Source organism: Equus asinus, chromosome 30 (genome assembly GCF_041296235.1).
Source record: "Equus asinus isolate D_3611 breed Donkey chromosome 30, EquAss-T2T_v2, whole genome shotgun sequence".
NCBI classification, from domain to species: domain Eukaryota; kingdom Metazoa; phylum Chordata; class Mammalia; order Perissodactyla; family Equidae; genus Equus; species Equus asinus.
In genome coordinates, this window is record NC_091819.1 from 21,112,764 (window position 1) to 21,127,170 (window position 14,407).

The 14,407-nt window shown below is 37.2% G+C and overlaps 1 protein-coding gene across 4 annotated transcripts in view; it reads right to left on the reverse strand.

The window, feature by feature from the left end:
- The window catches only part of NVL (nuclear VCP like), a 95,697-nt gene that overhangs the window by 77,279 nt on the left and 4,011 nt on the right, over positions 1-14,407 (reverse strand). The window contains exons 3-11 of one of the 4 annotated variants that reach the window (XM_044762946.2): positions 13,747-13,799; positions 13,562-13,661; positions 11,254-11,311; positions 10,215-10,481; positions 7,736-7,868; positions 7,442-7,518; positions 6,758-6,892; positions 4,714-4,815; positions 1,730-1,847 (exon numbers count right to left, since the gene is read on the reverse strand). In XM_044762946.2, the coding sequence (XP_044618881.1) occupies positions 1,730-1,847; positions 4,714-4,815; positions 6,758-6,892; positions 7,442-7,518; positions 7,736-7,868; positions 10,215-10,481; positions 11,254-11,311; positions 13,562-13,661; positions 13,747-13,799 (1,043 nt within the window). The remainder of the gene's footprint in view (positions 1-1,729; positions 1,848-4,713; positions 4,816-6,757; positions 6,893-7,441; positions 7,519-7,735; positions 7,869-10,214; positions 10,482-11,253; positions 11,312-13,561; positions 13,662-13,746; positions 13,800-14,407) is intronic. The other 3 variants (XM_070501368.1, XM_044762947.2, XM_044762949.2) reach the window with 3 other exon arrangements.

Sequence of the window (14,407 nt, forward strand, 5' to 3'; positions counted from 1 at the left end):
TGCATCAGTTTCCTCACACACAAGATGATGATATTTTAAGATCTTTCCAGCTCTTAATAATCAGAATTATATCTGAGTTTAAGTTTTTGAAATTAGGTACCATCAGTTCTGTTGAGTGATCTCATTATCTTGTTCAGATTTGTTTACTTAAAAGTTTTAAATTATTAAAATTTCAAATTTGTAAACTCTGAATTTATAAGGTTTTACAAAATCCTCAAACTGTGGGGAATAATAACCACATGGCACACACTATTTGGCAGGATAACTGTGTAAGTGGGACTGTTTATTGTTCTCCCTAGCCTGGTTTATAAAGGGGGACCTCAACACACACACAGAGATACACACCGAAAACCCCAACTAACAGAGCTTTCAGTAATGTGTACTAATAGGTAATCTGCTTAATCCCTGGACTGTTCATTTTCTCCATATTTTACTATCTCTGAAGTCAGAATGTTTCTACTATCAGTGTGGTAAGAAAGTGTGTCATAGTTTGGTAGTGTCTTTTTCCTTCTTGGACATATATAAAATCATGGTGTATCTTATAATTGACAACAATTCAGCTTCAATAAAATATGGCAAATCAGAACACAGGCCTCAAAACATGCCAAGAAAATTTTACATAAAAATAAAACAGCAGAATAAACACTCTACAACCCAGCACCACAAGGAACACAAAATACGCACTACTTCACATTCTCTTATGTACAAAACATGTTATTTCATAGTAGGCAAGATCAATTCCAAAAGTTCTGCTTGTCCTGGTCCTTCCCTCCAAATTTGTATCTAAAGACCATTAAACAAAACTGAAAAACAAGTTACAGATAGGATGGAAATAACTGCAATATATTTAAAAAAGGGTTTGTTTGCAAAATATATTAAAATACATCATACCTTCAAATCAATTTTTAAAAAATAATTCAATAGAACATGGGCAAATGATGAGAAAAGGGATTTTGGAAATGATACAAATAGCCAAAAAAATATGGAAAGATGATGAATCTCAATGGTAATTAGGGAAATAGAAATTAAAACAAACAGATGTCAATTTTCACCCACCAGATTGGCAAAAATTAAAACAATTGATAACATTCAGTGTTGTGAAGGATCTGCAAAAAGGGTGACTCTCATACAGTATTGGTGGAAAGGTAAACTGCAGTCTTTCTGGAAAGTAATTTGCCATTTCCTATGAAAATTTAAAATGTATAATCTTTAACAAACATTGCTTCACTTGTTAGTATTTATCGTAGAAAAATACATGCACACCAAAAGGACCCATTTAAGGATATTCTCTACAGCTTGTCGTAAAGCAAAAAACAAAACTTAAATATCCATCAAAATGGGAATGTTTAAGTACCATATGATAAATCTATCCTAAAGAATACTATGGAGCAGTTATAAAGAGGTAACTATAAATGCATTAAAACGGCAACATTTCCAAGACATATTGTTATGATAGAAACAGCAAGTTATAGAACAATGTGTATAGTGCAATCCTAGTATTGTGGAAAAAAAAAAAGTTAGTGTATGTATTTATGCGTACACAGGCATTAAAGATAAGTGTAAGATATGCTAAAAAAATTAATGATGTAATCCTCTATGCAAAGAAAAAGATTTCTGTTTTTTACTCTGAGTTTTATTCTATTTGAATGTTTCACATCTTCACATATTACTTATACTATTAAAAAAAACAATTTATTATCTTAAAGTGAATTCATTATTTTGAACTGACCATCCATGCAGGTTAGGAGCTGGGCCACAATCCTTCGTTCCATATCTTTGGAAGCAACTTCTCTTTTGGGGGTAATAGCATCAATTTCATCAATAAAAAGGATACAGGGTGCATTTGACTAGAAACAAGAATATCACAAAAAGACAATCATAAATACATTCCCTATACTGCATCATAGTTAAGTATACACATTTGAAAAAATCTTAAAGCTCAAGGATCATTCACCAAAAGAATAACCCTACAGAAAGCAGTTCAGTGTATTACTTCTGATTTTCATCTGACTTAAGAGCAGCAAGATGCTTAAAAGAGCACAGTAAGAGACTGCGTGTAGGATAACACATTTACAGTCTTCTCATCAATCCATGTTTTGTAATGATAAATCTACTGAAATTCTTTTGCAAATTAGGCATATTTGCTATGCTATGAAATAATGTTTATAAACTTTAAACTAGAAAGCCTCAGCTTACAAATGTTATATTAGTTTTCCTACCAACATAAAAATATCCAAACTTTTCCCTAGAATCTGCTGTAAGAGGAATTTAAGAAGCACCAGAGGCTTTGTTTTTTATTTTTTTATTGTGGTAAAATATACATAAAATTTACCATTTTAACCATTTTAGGTGCACAGTTCAGCGGCATTAAACACGTTCACAGTGCTGTGCAACCATCCCCACTACCCACCTCCAGAACTTTTTCACGGCCCCATACTGAAACAACCAGAGGCGTGTTTTAAAGACTACATTGAATGAGGAGGGATGGTAAAGTTTGAATACATCTGTGTGGATAACGATCATCTTCAGTCTTTTTTTAAACTCAAACCAGACAGAGTTAAGATAGAATAAATTAAGATATAATATAAGCATAATGACCTGGAGTAGTCAAATTCATAGAAGCAGAAAACAGAATAGTGGTTGCCAGGGGCTGGAGGGAGGGGAAAGTGGGAGGTAGTGGTTAATGGGTATGGAGCCTCAGTTTGGGAAGATGAAAAGTTCTGGAGATGGATGGGGGTATTGGTTACAGAACAACATGAGTGTACTTAATGCCACCGAACTGTACACTTAAAAATGTTTAAAATGGTAAATTTAAATTTAACATATTTTACCACAATAAAAACAAACAAAAAGAGATAAGGATCAGTTAAAATGAAAATTTAAATGAAAACATCTAGATATACAATCTAAAGCAGAGCTCACTCTTAATTATTCAGTGGTTGGAAGTGACACTGATTATGCCAGGAGACTCTGAGCCTGGCTAAGACATCTCAAAACCACGGGGACCACTGCAACGTAAAGGAAAAGGAAACTGGCCGATCGCTAGCTGGCTCTCTTCTCAGTCCTCCTCATGACCATTCACCAAGGAGCACCTACGACTGCTGGATACATCACCCAGTTACAAAAGAGTAAAGCTACAGAATGCAAAGGTCTCAGAAAGCAAGCACAACTGAATAAGAAACAGAGAAAGAAAGATAAGTGGTGTTCATCAGAATTTAGCCTAAAGAAAGCATACAGTTTTCAACAGAGAACATTTGATTTGATTTGACCTTTTTGTTCTCTGATCCACATACTTCATGTACTCACTTTCATTAGGGAACAGGGGGTCTGGGAAAGATGGGTGCTAGACCATCTATTTCCTAAGCATCTACTGTCAGGCATCGTACCAGCTCAGTACCGGTTCAGAGAGAGATGAAAACACAGAACTAACAACCTAAAAACGCCATTTGTCCCTTTCACCCTCATTCATCATTGTGTTTACCATAAACAGAAAATGTATGACTTGTCCTCTGGCTATGCATGCCAATTTAATATAGAGTTCACTTTGGAAAACAGGTAACAACTGAAAGATTTCAGCTTTGCTGTGCACAGTACCCTCCTCACTCTTTCTCTGAATCTTCCTTGTATTGTCCACACCTTTCTAAATGTCAGTTTACACATTAAATCAAGTAGATGGCTTCCACATTCTTGCTATTTTAAAAAATATTTTCTCAATTACCGCTAAAATATTATTTCTCTTCTAACTTCACATTGGCTTCTAGCAGTTGCCATCGGCTATGTTCACCAGCACCAATATATTCAGGGTGCAAATAACATAAAATTAAACTTTTCACCATTTTTTAGTTTTTAACCACAGTGATGACTAGTGACTGCTCATACGTGATGTCACAGCTAATATTTACAGGGCTCCTGCTGTGTACTGGGCACCACATTAAAGGTTTTACAAGAAATCTCTATTTAATACTTCAACAACCCCATGAGATTTGAGTAGCCGTATTAAGCCAGCTTACCAGTAAGGAAACTAAGGGTTAGAGTGGTTAATCTCTTGTCCAGGACTACAGGATTAGTAACAATTAGTACATGGTGACACAGGAATGTGAACCTGTGCTTCTGACTTGAAACTACAGGCGTTTAACCACTACACTCAACTGAAGAGAACACTTTAATTGGACACAAACGTCATCTTCCTCAGTCCTTAAACAACCACATCTTAATAACATGAACTACAATTAGGATAAAAGCCAGTCTGTACTTTCTCTGGTGACAGAACTTTCTTTTCACAGCTCCAATTATGCAAATAGGGGAGAGTTTATCCTGGCGTTCCTGTGGTGGCTTTTATAATGTGATAATCCTAAACGATGAAAATTTCCACACTGCCTACAAGTTAGTAAGTCAAACCTAAGTTGAGGAAACAAAAAGTCAAAAAAAATATCACAAAGATAATCTATTGTCAACATGACTACTGGGTACGACAGTCCAGAACTTGTCACCAATTAGATTTATGTTTGATTTCAGATTAAACAGGTTATTTTATCCAACAGTCTGCATCGGTAAATCTGCTTTAAATATTTAGCCGTCAAGGGCAGAAAATGACCATGTTTGCAATAGAATGCCCAGTGAATGGGTTAACAAATACCAGCCTTAGAGGAAACAGGATCTTCAGTAGAGCCTTACACAGTCTGACCACCCGACGTTGGGCATTAGCCCACTCACCACAGCTTGTTCGAACAGTTCCCTCAGCTTCTGTTCAGATTCTCCAGATACTCCAGACACAACTTCTGTAGCAGCTACTTTCAGAATCGGAAGGTCAAGTTCCTACGCACAAATATATAAAAGAATGACCAAATTTTCACATTTTATCTTCCCAACTTTTTCCTTACTCAGTCCTTCGAAATTACTCTTTTAAATGACCAATTTTCTGAGGAACTTCATCTTTTTGTGTTGGTCCAATGAAAAACATTCTTTAAAAATCTACATTCTTTAAAAATCTTTAAAAATCTGTGTTTTATTCAAAGACATTGACCGGATACCTTTTACTTGTTTTTACTTTACTGACACCACTATAAGACTCTGTTATTCTTCCGAATAAAGAGTCTTGAATCTTAAGAGATGTTTCCCCCCACTTAGAGCTGAGCCAAAACAATTTTACCTGTTAATTATCTGCTGGAAAGGAAATAGTAGGGGCTGCAACATAGCTGTCTCCCACACAGCCTACTAGCATTTCCCCACCCCTGCACCCAGAGAAGAGGCCAGAAGTCACAGGAGGCAGGCTCTTCAAGTCAAGGAAGACAAACTACTGCTGTCCCACCAATGCGAACGGCAGCAAGCCTGCCTGAGTCCTACTCATTCTTCTGGCTGCCTTGAAATCTCACTTCCTCAGTCATATATTCCTCGACCCCAACTTTTAACGTGGGTATCCCGACAACACACGACGTAGCATTCTGCACTTCTTCTGTCTCCCACTTATTACAGTTGTAACTGTGTACAACATTTACTTGTATGAATGACTGTTTCCTGTCTGTCTCTCACACTAGATTGGAAAACTCCTTAAAGATAAACACTGGGTGTGTTGTACTTACTATATTTCAATGTCTGGCATGTTGCAATCACACAATAGATTTATTCAACAAATTAAGAGATGAGGCAAATCAATCAAGTTCTCCAATAAGAATGATTTTCCTTCACAGAGCACTAATCTATTAGTGATTGGTATAGTAGGCTATTCTTCAAAGGGAAGTTACTCTGACACTGCGCAATTTACCACCCAATACTGTACAGTTTCTAAAAAGACTCATGGAACTAAAATAAGACTGATGACTTTTTATTTTGCCAAGTATCTTTTTATCACCATCTTAGAGAAGATATGTTTTGTGTTTTATTTTTTCATTGAGGTACAATCAACATACGACATCAGTTTTAGGTATGCTACATAATGACTTGGTATTTGTATACATTGCAAAATGATCACCAGAGCAAGTCTAGTTAACCAGCATTGCCATGCATAGGTACAGAATTTTTTTTTACTTGTGATGAGAACTTTTTTTTTTAAAGATTTTTTTTATTTTTTTCCTTTTTCTCCCCAAAGCCCCCTGGTACATAGTTGTGTATTCTTCGTTGTGGGTTCTTCTAGTTGTGGCATGTGGGACGCTGCCTCAGCGTGGTCTGATGAGCAGTGCCATGTCCGCGCCCAGGATTCGAACCAACGAAACACTGGGCCGCCTGCAGCGGAGCGCGCGAACTTAACCACTCGGCCACGGGGCCAGCCCCTATGATGAGAACTTTTAAGATTTACTCTCTCAGCAACTTTCAAATACGCAATACAGTGGTAACTATGGTCACCATGCTGTACATTACATCCTCATTTAGAAAGGACATTCTAACACTAAAAAGTATAAGGACACGATTAAATGGAAATTTTGAATAAATTTTAGCTCTCTGAAAAATAATACCATCGTTAGTTTTCTTATTTTACTGCTCTTGAGAACCAGTGACTTAAAGGGAAAGAGAAGTTACTAAAATGTAAACCACATATTTAAAAAAGGGTTGCTTACAGCTATATTATTTTGCTTCCCACCCAATCCTTGCCATGTAAATAAGTGGAAACACTAAAAGATAAAATAGCATCTCACAAAGAGCAGCATGAAAGAGGTAAAAAACGAAGACGGGATCAGTCTTCCTTATGCCAAGTCTGGTTCCAGTTGACCAAAGAGAAAAAAAAAACAAATAACAAAAGCAAACAAGTGTCAGCAAACCTCACCCCAGCAATTGCATGTGCCAGCAATGTCTTCCCACAGCCTGGCGGTCCATGAAGGAGGACTCCACGAGGGGGAATGACGCCCAGGTGGTGGTACACCTCCGGGTGACGCATGTGTATGAGCATCTTGCAGACTTCCTAGCAGGAATAAACAGGAAAGATGTCTTTCACAGCCCAAGAGAGAGTCGATGTGGAATGAAAGACCCTATTCTTCGGAGCAGCAAAACACAGTAGAGAGAGTACAGGCTTTAGACTCACACCGGAGTCTGAATCCCAGCTCTGGTACCTATTGTGTGACTTCAGAATAACCTCTCTGAGCTGCCATTTCCTAAGCTGTAATAACATCTACCCTGCAGATACAATGAAAAGTAACTAGCTTGGTAACTGGAACAGAGCAGACACTAAAAAATAAATAGAAACTATTATTACTGCTAGTGTTAAAACACTATTATGTATAAAGCATATATCTTATACATGTACACTATAATTAAAATGGTGAAAAAGCTAAAGAGAGGGTGGTTCTTTTAGCCCTCAATACCATGAAAGGTACAAATCAGGTCTGCCCTTCTCACCTCCCCAGTCTCCTTTTCTACATCCAGTTCCCAGTAGAAACAGAGGGATCAGCTTCATCAGCATAAGTGATTAGCAATATTCTCATTTAAGGTAAAATTCTGAATTTCAACTAACTTTTAATGTCGTATCATTGCCTCCAACATCTTCGAACTTTACACTGGAGATCTGCAGCTCTAGCCCCCTGGCTTTAGCTGGTAAACAAAGAAGGAGATGAAGAGACTCGTGATTCAGTAGTAACTCAGAATTATACTTAATTATCCTTACATAAACAAAGGTCCACTAGATACTGAAATATTTTCTAATGAACGTCTCTGCACACAGAAGGTCCATCAAGCATCACAGCTTGGAACAGTGAAGCCTCGCTCAATGCAAACACGGCCCATGCCACCCACAAGACTCACGTCTCACCTCTCTTTTCCAGGACAGCTTCTATTTCTCCATCTGCTTCCTGGAGATCTTCTTTCTTCCTTTTGCTTCCTTTGCTCTTTAGCCTACCTTTCCTTTGTTCATTACTCTCCAGAAGAGAAGAATCTTTCGAATCCTGGAAAGACAATTTAAATATGCCATGCTTGAAATTATAACACCATTCATGTTTTTCTAAAGATAGGCATTATTACAAAGACCCATTCCTGCCCGAGCACTTTCAGCCCTGTTAGCTATTCCCAACTTCTCTGCTCAAGGATGGTCTCTGCTGGGGATGTCCTTCTTTTCCATAACCTTAAGGCTCAGTGGATGGCCTAACATTTGAAAACTTCCTTTTCAGATTCTTCTAGTTAGAATTATCTCTTCCTCACATTCCCAGAATACTGAATTTGCAACTGCATTACAGCCTCCCATAATCTGCCTTGTAGTTGGATGATTTATCTGTCTGTGTCTATCTCACTGAATTGTGAGCTTCTGGAGTCGGGACCCTAACGTTCATCTTTTATTTCTCACTGACCATCTTACATAGTTGGTGTTCACTTGATGTTTGATGAATCACTAAATTAAGTATGACTAGCAAGCTTCTTTGACAGCCATAAGAAAGTATCCTTCAACATAAGAGTCAAGTTCTTTCCTTCCTTGCCAACCACAATAATGTTCTCTAACAACAAATGATTAAAGTAAAGAGATTTGGAAAAGACTTACTAACAATTCAAAAGGGGGAAAGAGTTGCCAAACCAAAAGGCTTAGTTCTTAGAAACCACTTAGAGCAGCCCTGTCCAAGGGAAACAGAATGTGAGCCATTTATTTTACTCATTCTAGTAGCCACGTTTAAAAAAGGAAAAAAGAAACAAGTGGAATTAACAATCTATTTTATTTAACCAGATATACTCACAATATCATTTCAACATATACTCAGTATAAAGAATTGTTAATGAGATGTTTTATAGAGGTTTTTGGTAGTTAGTCTTCAAAGTCCCATGTGCACTTTATGCTTACAGCACATCTCAATTTGAATGCTAAATTTTCATGGGAGATCTTTGATTTGTATTCAGATTTCATAAAATTTACGGCTGAACAAGGAGATTCATATATTCAACTTGTTCCAAACATACTTAGAAGTTTTCTAATAACTGAATTGACTACTAGTTTTTAAATTCAAATTAAACATTCAGTTCCTCCTTTGCACTAGCCACATTTCACGTGCTGAACAGCCACACGCGACTACCACTTACCACACTGGACAGTGAGCCCTGGAGCGCAATCAGCTGCTCCATCATGGGATAGATTACTTTAAACCCCCCTCTGCCAGCCATTGAAAGAATCAGCTAAAAACAACACCCCATGTGCTCACTTCGCGATAACACATCAAGCTTTACTTCTCTTTATGTATGGTATGCTTCATTTTAAAAAGCTAAAGAAAAAGGGTATCTACAGAGTCTATCCATCCTCGTAGCACATCCACTTACATAGGTTCCCTCAAGGTATTATCCTCAACTGAAAATAAACCACATTGCTCTTCTAGCAGCTTGCCTCCCCTCTTCCCACAACGCCCGCCTCTCTGTAACGCACACCCAAAGCAGTTGCTCTTTACCTCTCACTAGCAAATGCATCTCTGGAAGTTCTTTAAGCACTAACTCAACAAACTGCCCACCACGTGCTGGATCTACTGTAGCCAGGGACACATTATTAAAGAAGACAAAGTGCCTGCTCTCCTGGAGCTGACATTCTAGCGGGGGGAGACAAAGGGGAAAAACCCACTAAACAATTACACGGTAAGTCAGGTGATTTTAATTACGTAAAAGAAATAAAGCAAAGCATTCAACGATGCACTACTTTACATGTCAGGAAAGACCACGCAGTGAAGATGACACGTGAAAAGAGACGTGAAGAAATGAAGGAGTGAGTCACAGGAGTGTGGGGAAAGAGTGTCCCAGAGAGAAAGTACAGGTGCAGAGGCCTCCAGTGAGAGAGGGCTTGGCGTGCTCTAGAAACAGTGAGAAGCCTGGCTCTGGCTGAAGCAAAGCTGGGACATGGTGGAGGAGGGTAGTGGCGATGAGACTGAGGAGGCAGCAGGCAGCCACATCCATCAGGGCTTTACTGGCAACTGCAAGATCTTTGACTTTAGCCTGAATGAAGCCATTGGAGGGTTTTCAATACAAGAATGACAGTGATCTGACTTAACTTGTGGAAAAGATATCTCTGTGTGAAGAATAAACAAGGGGAACAAGAATGAAGCAGACTCCTGCTAGAAGGTTATTTCAACAGTCAAGACAAACAGAGTAGAGCCTTGGACTAGGATGGAAATGATGGCAGCACTGGGAAGTGATCAAATGCTGCATGTATTTCAAAGTTCCTATGTCTTCTATAAAACACAAAATCTACTCTAGATTATATTTAACGAGAAGACTGTAATGTATTCCAACGATGTGGGATTAAAATTTCACTATAAAAATACCTCTACCTCAGATATTAGCTTCTTACGATTACTTTTTTCATCTGATAGGTCCAGGAAAAAACTTTCTTTCTTTCCACCTGGCGTTTTGTCAATAAACCATCCTCCGTCAGAACCTCTGGCAGGGGTCTTTGAAGGAATGGAGCCTGCTTTGGAAGTTATCCGTGGTGTTGAGACAGTGGTTTCTCTTTGCTCCATCTCAGGAGTACTTGAAACAGAATCAGGATTTCCTTTCCGATATAAGGAGAGCAGGGAACTGTTCATATGATTTGCGGACTGGCAGAAACACGATTTTAGCATAAATTACTCAATAGGTTCTCAGGGAAGATTGAACACCTATGGTAGTTAAGTTTTCTACATTCCACTTTCAACTACTTCTCTCACAACATTTACAGTCAGAAAATATAGGTATTCGCTCCAAGAGGACTTACAAACATTTACTATTCAAAAACACTACTCCAACTTAATGGACCAATTCATAATTGGCTGCTAAATAAAACCAAATGAGTTATGGTCGCTTTAAAAAAATCTAACATAAGCAAGTATGAAAATGAGCTGGTAGTCAGTGAGTGTCACTACCATCCCACCAATTCAAAACCGGATCAAGTATAACTGAGCATCATCATGACTTTGTTACTAAATTCAAAAACTGAATTACCAATGGGGAAAAAAATAGAGAGCAAGTTACAAATAATTTGACACATTATTCCCACACTTCTCTAATCCAAGCCTATTTATTGGCAATGCCAGCTCTTTGGAAGAAAATGTATCCTTTTCTACATTTTTACTATTAATTCTCCTTTCTATTCCTGTCCGTCCTTATTTCTGGATGTTCTCTTCCCTTCCTTTTCCCTGTACATCAGGCAATAAACACAAATACTGGAAGGACGGCTAATCCAAGAGTTGATTAACCCTGTACACAGGAAGTATTCAATTATTTATTGATCAAGATGTTCAAAATCTCTTACTCTATTGATTTTTTCTAAGGAGGGTTTATAACGATTGGAAAAAAAAAATTCAAAGTGGGTCCATTAAATATCTGGCTTACCTGTGCATCTGGGTAATCTTCCACATTTGAATCATCATCAGAATAGCTTTCAGTATACCTCAGTAAAAAGAGGAAAAGGAATGTTTTAAAGGCTTTTCTCCCATAACCTAGAAATATTATACCCAAAACAAAAAAAATATACTGAGGCAAAATATTATGGTGGTTAATTAAGAGACCAGGCTTTGAATCAGAGAAATCTAGATTCAAAATCTGGCTTTACCAGTTACTAACTTCTACTTAACCTCTCTGAGCCTCAGCTATCTTATCTACAAAATGGAAATAAAAAATAATGTCTATCTCACGGGGTTACTAGAGGATTAAATGAAAGCCTGCAAAGTCCTTAGCACATAGCAAATGCCTAATAAATTCTGGTTATCTTTATCCCAGCAATAAACAAAAGTGACAATAAATAAATAGTAACAAAATTTCCATCTGATCCAAGGGTCTCACTTAGGAACATCAGACGCCAGTAGAAGAAATACTCCGGCAAGCGGTAATTAAGCACTCTGAGTGATGCACCAAACATAACTCTCCCAAGTCTGTTCATGAGGAATGAAGGTAAAAGGGTTTTTCATACGATACGGCAAAAAACAAGTATAAATCCCAATAAGGACAAACTGAGAACGTAGTCTCAGTTCATTGTAACTGAGAGTTGATACCTAATAGCTTCAAGTAACTACAGGACTTTGCTACTATTTAATATAGTTTCTTTAGAAAATAATTAAGAAACAGACTTTTCCTAAGTAAAAAGGTTTAAATGAATGCTATGACTCATCTTCATAAGTAAGACATGAATAGTTTTGTTATTCATTACATTCAATTAATAGAATTTGGGGCATTTCTTTAAAAAAATATTTTTTTATATTGAGGTAACATTGGTTTATAATATTATACAAATCTCAGGTGTACATCATTGTATTTTGATTTCTGTGTGGACCACATCACATTCACCACCTAAAGATTAATTACCAAGTAGCATCCACCACCGTACACGTGTCCTATCACCCCTTTTGCCCTCCTCCCTCTTTCCAGCATTCTCCTCTGGTAACGACCAATCTAACCTCTGTATCTATGTGTCTGTTTGTTGTTGCTGTTTTGTTTTTATCTTCCACTTATGAATGAAATCATATTGTATTTGACTTTTTCTGTCTGACTTACTTCACTTAGTATAATAACCGCAAGGTCCATCCACATTGTCACAAATGACAAGATTTCACCTCTTTTTATGGCTGAGCAGTATTCCACTGTGTGTATGTATATACATAATTGATGGGCACTTAGGTTATTTCCACATCTTGACTATTATGAATAACGCTGCAATGAACTTAGGGGTGCATATATCTTTTCACAGTCATGTTTTCATGTTCTCTGGATAAATACCCAGAAAAGGAATTGTTGGGTCATATGGTAGTTCTATTCTTAATGCTTTTGAGGAGTCTCCATACTGTTTTCCACAGTGGCTGCACCAGCAGTGTATGAGGGTTCCCTTTTCTCCACATCTTCTCCAACACTTGTTATTTCTTGCCTTGTTAATTATAGTGGGGCATTTCTAATCAATGTAAAGAAGTTGGCTTAATTAACTATCTGGAAAAAAATTGTTTTGCCCTACAATTCACGACCTACAAACAAAATTAATCACAAATGGATTAAAGAGTTAAATGTAGTACTATAAAGGAACTAGCAGAAAGTACAGGTCGTTATTCTACATGCTCTTGTGATAGAGGTCTTCCTAAGCATATCGGCATAAACCATAAAGGAAAAGACTGAGAGATGACAGATATGACTAGGTAAAGATGCAGAACTTCTCACACTATAATAACAAAATAACAAAAATAAAAGGAAAATGGCAAAATAGGACAAGCATTTGCAAAACATAAAAAGAAGTGCTATTTTATAATACAAAGAGCTCTGACAACTAATAAGGAAAATTCAAATACCTCTCAAATGAAAGATAAAACCCATGAGCAAACTAAACCACAAAGGAAACATGAAACACTCAAATAAAAAATTTAACCTCATTAGTCATCAAAAAATTAAAAATAAAACCAGTATGATCACTTTTTGCTCATAAAACTGGCAAAGATTAAATAATAGTATAACCAGGATTGCAAGGGTGCAGAGAAACGCACTCTTTACACAAAGCTGTTGGGAGTTTAAACTGAGGCAACTCTTTTTTGGAGGGCAACTCCAAATGTACCAGAAATCTTAAACCTTTAACCATCTCTAATCTTAAACCATCTCTTCGACCCCAGAAACATGACTTCAGGTTCACGTTTTAGAAAAAACCCCATGGCTGTGCAATCCTTACTCATTCTCATCTTCACCTTGTCTTGCTCTTTTTGCCAGATGTTCATCTTCCAATTCTCTTATATCCTTAAGTTCTTTCTCACTACTAATTATGCTAAATACTGAAACAAAAAGAAAAATACCATCAGCTAAAACACTTCTTTCTATACCTTTATTACTAATTCAGCTCTATCACAAAAGACTCACCTTTTTCTACCTGAATCCTGAAAGCATTTCTTTTCCTTCGACCATAGTCTATACTAAAAAACAAAAGGAGTTTAGTGCAGTGGTCTCCACTCACATTATTCCATTAAGGTCAATCTAAATTGGTCACATAAATTTGCATGAATATATTATTATGTCACTGTACTCACACTGACCATAAACTTATTTTCAAACAACTTCCGAGTTTACATTTTTACTACCGTAATTTTTCTGGATTAGAGATGGCGGTATAGCATTAGGAATACTGCCAGCTTATAGTGAAGGGGACAGAGAAGGGAAGAAAGGATTTAACCTTTAGTGCAAAGACTAAATGAGGGACACATTTCTAGATAAACAGTCAGGAAGCTGAGGGAGATCACGCTTGACGGTTTTAATTTTCTAACGAAGCAGGAAAGGAAGTAATATAATAACTTCTCTATCTCCTGACCAGACTTCGGGGGACCAAAAGATAAGCAACAGCCATTCCCCTTGGTGACAGGCATAGCTCCTTCATACCACAGGTGCAGGATAAATGTTTGTACAACTGAACTGAATTCCAAGCTTATGGGCTAGTGAACCAATGCCAGTAATTACCAACATCAATCGGAAATTTAGGCAGGATGGAAACTTTAAAAAATGGTGGGAAAGAAAAGCATGAATCTGA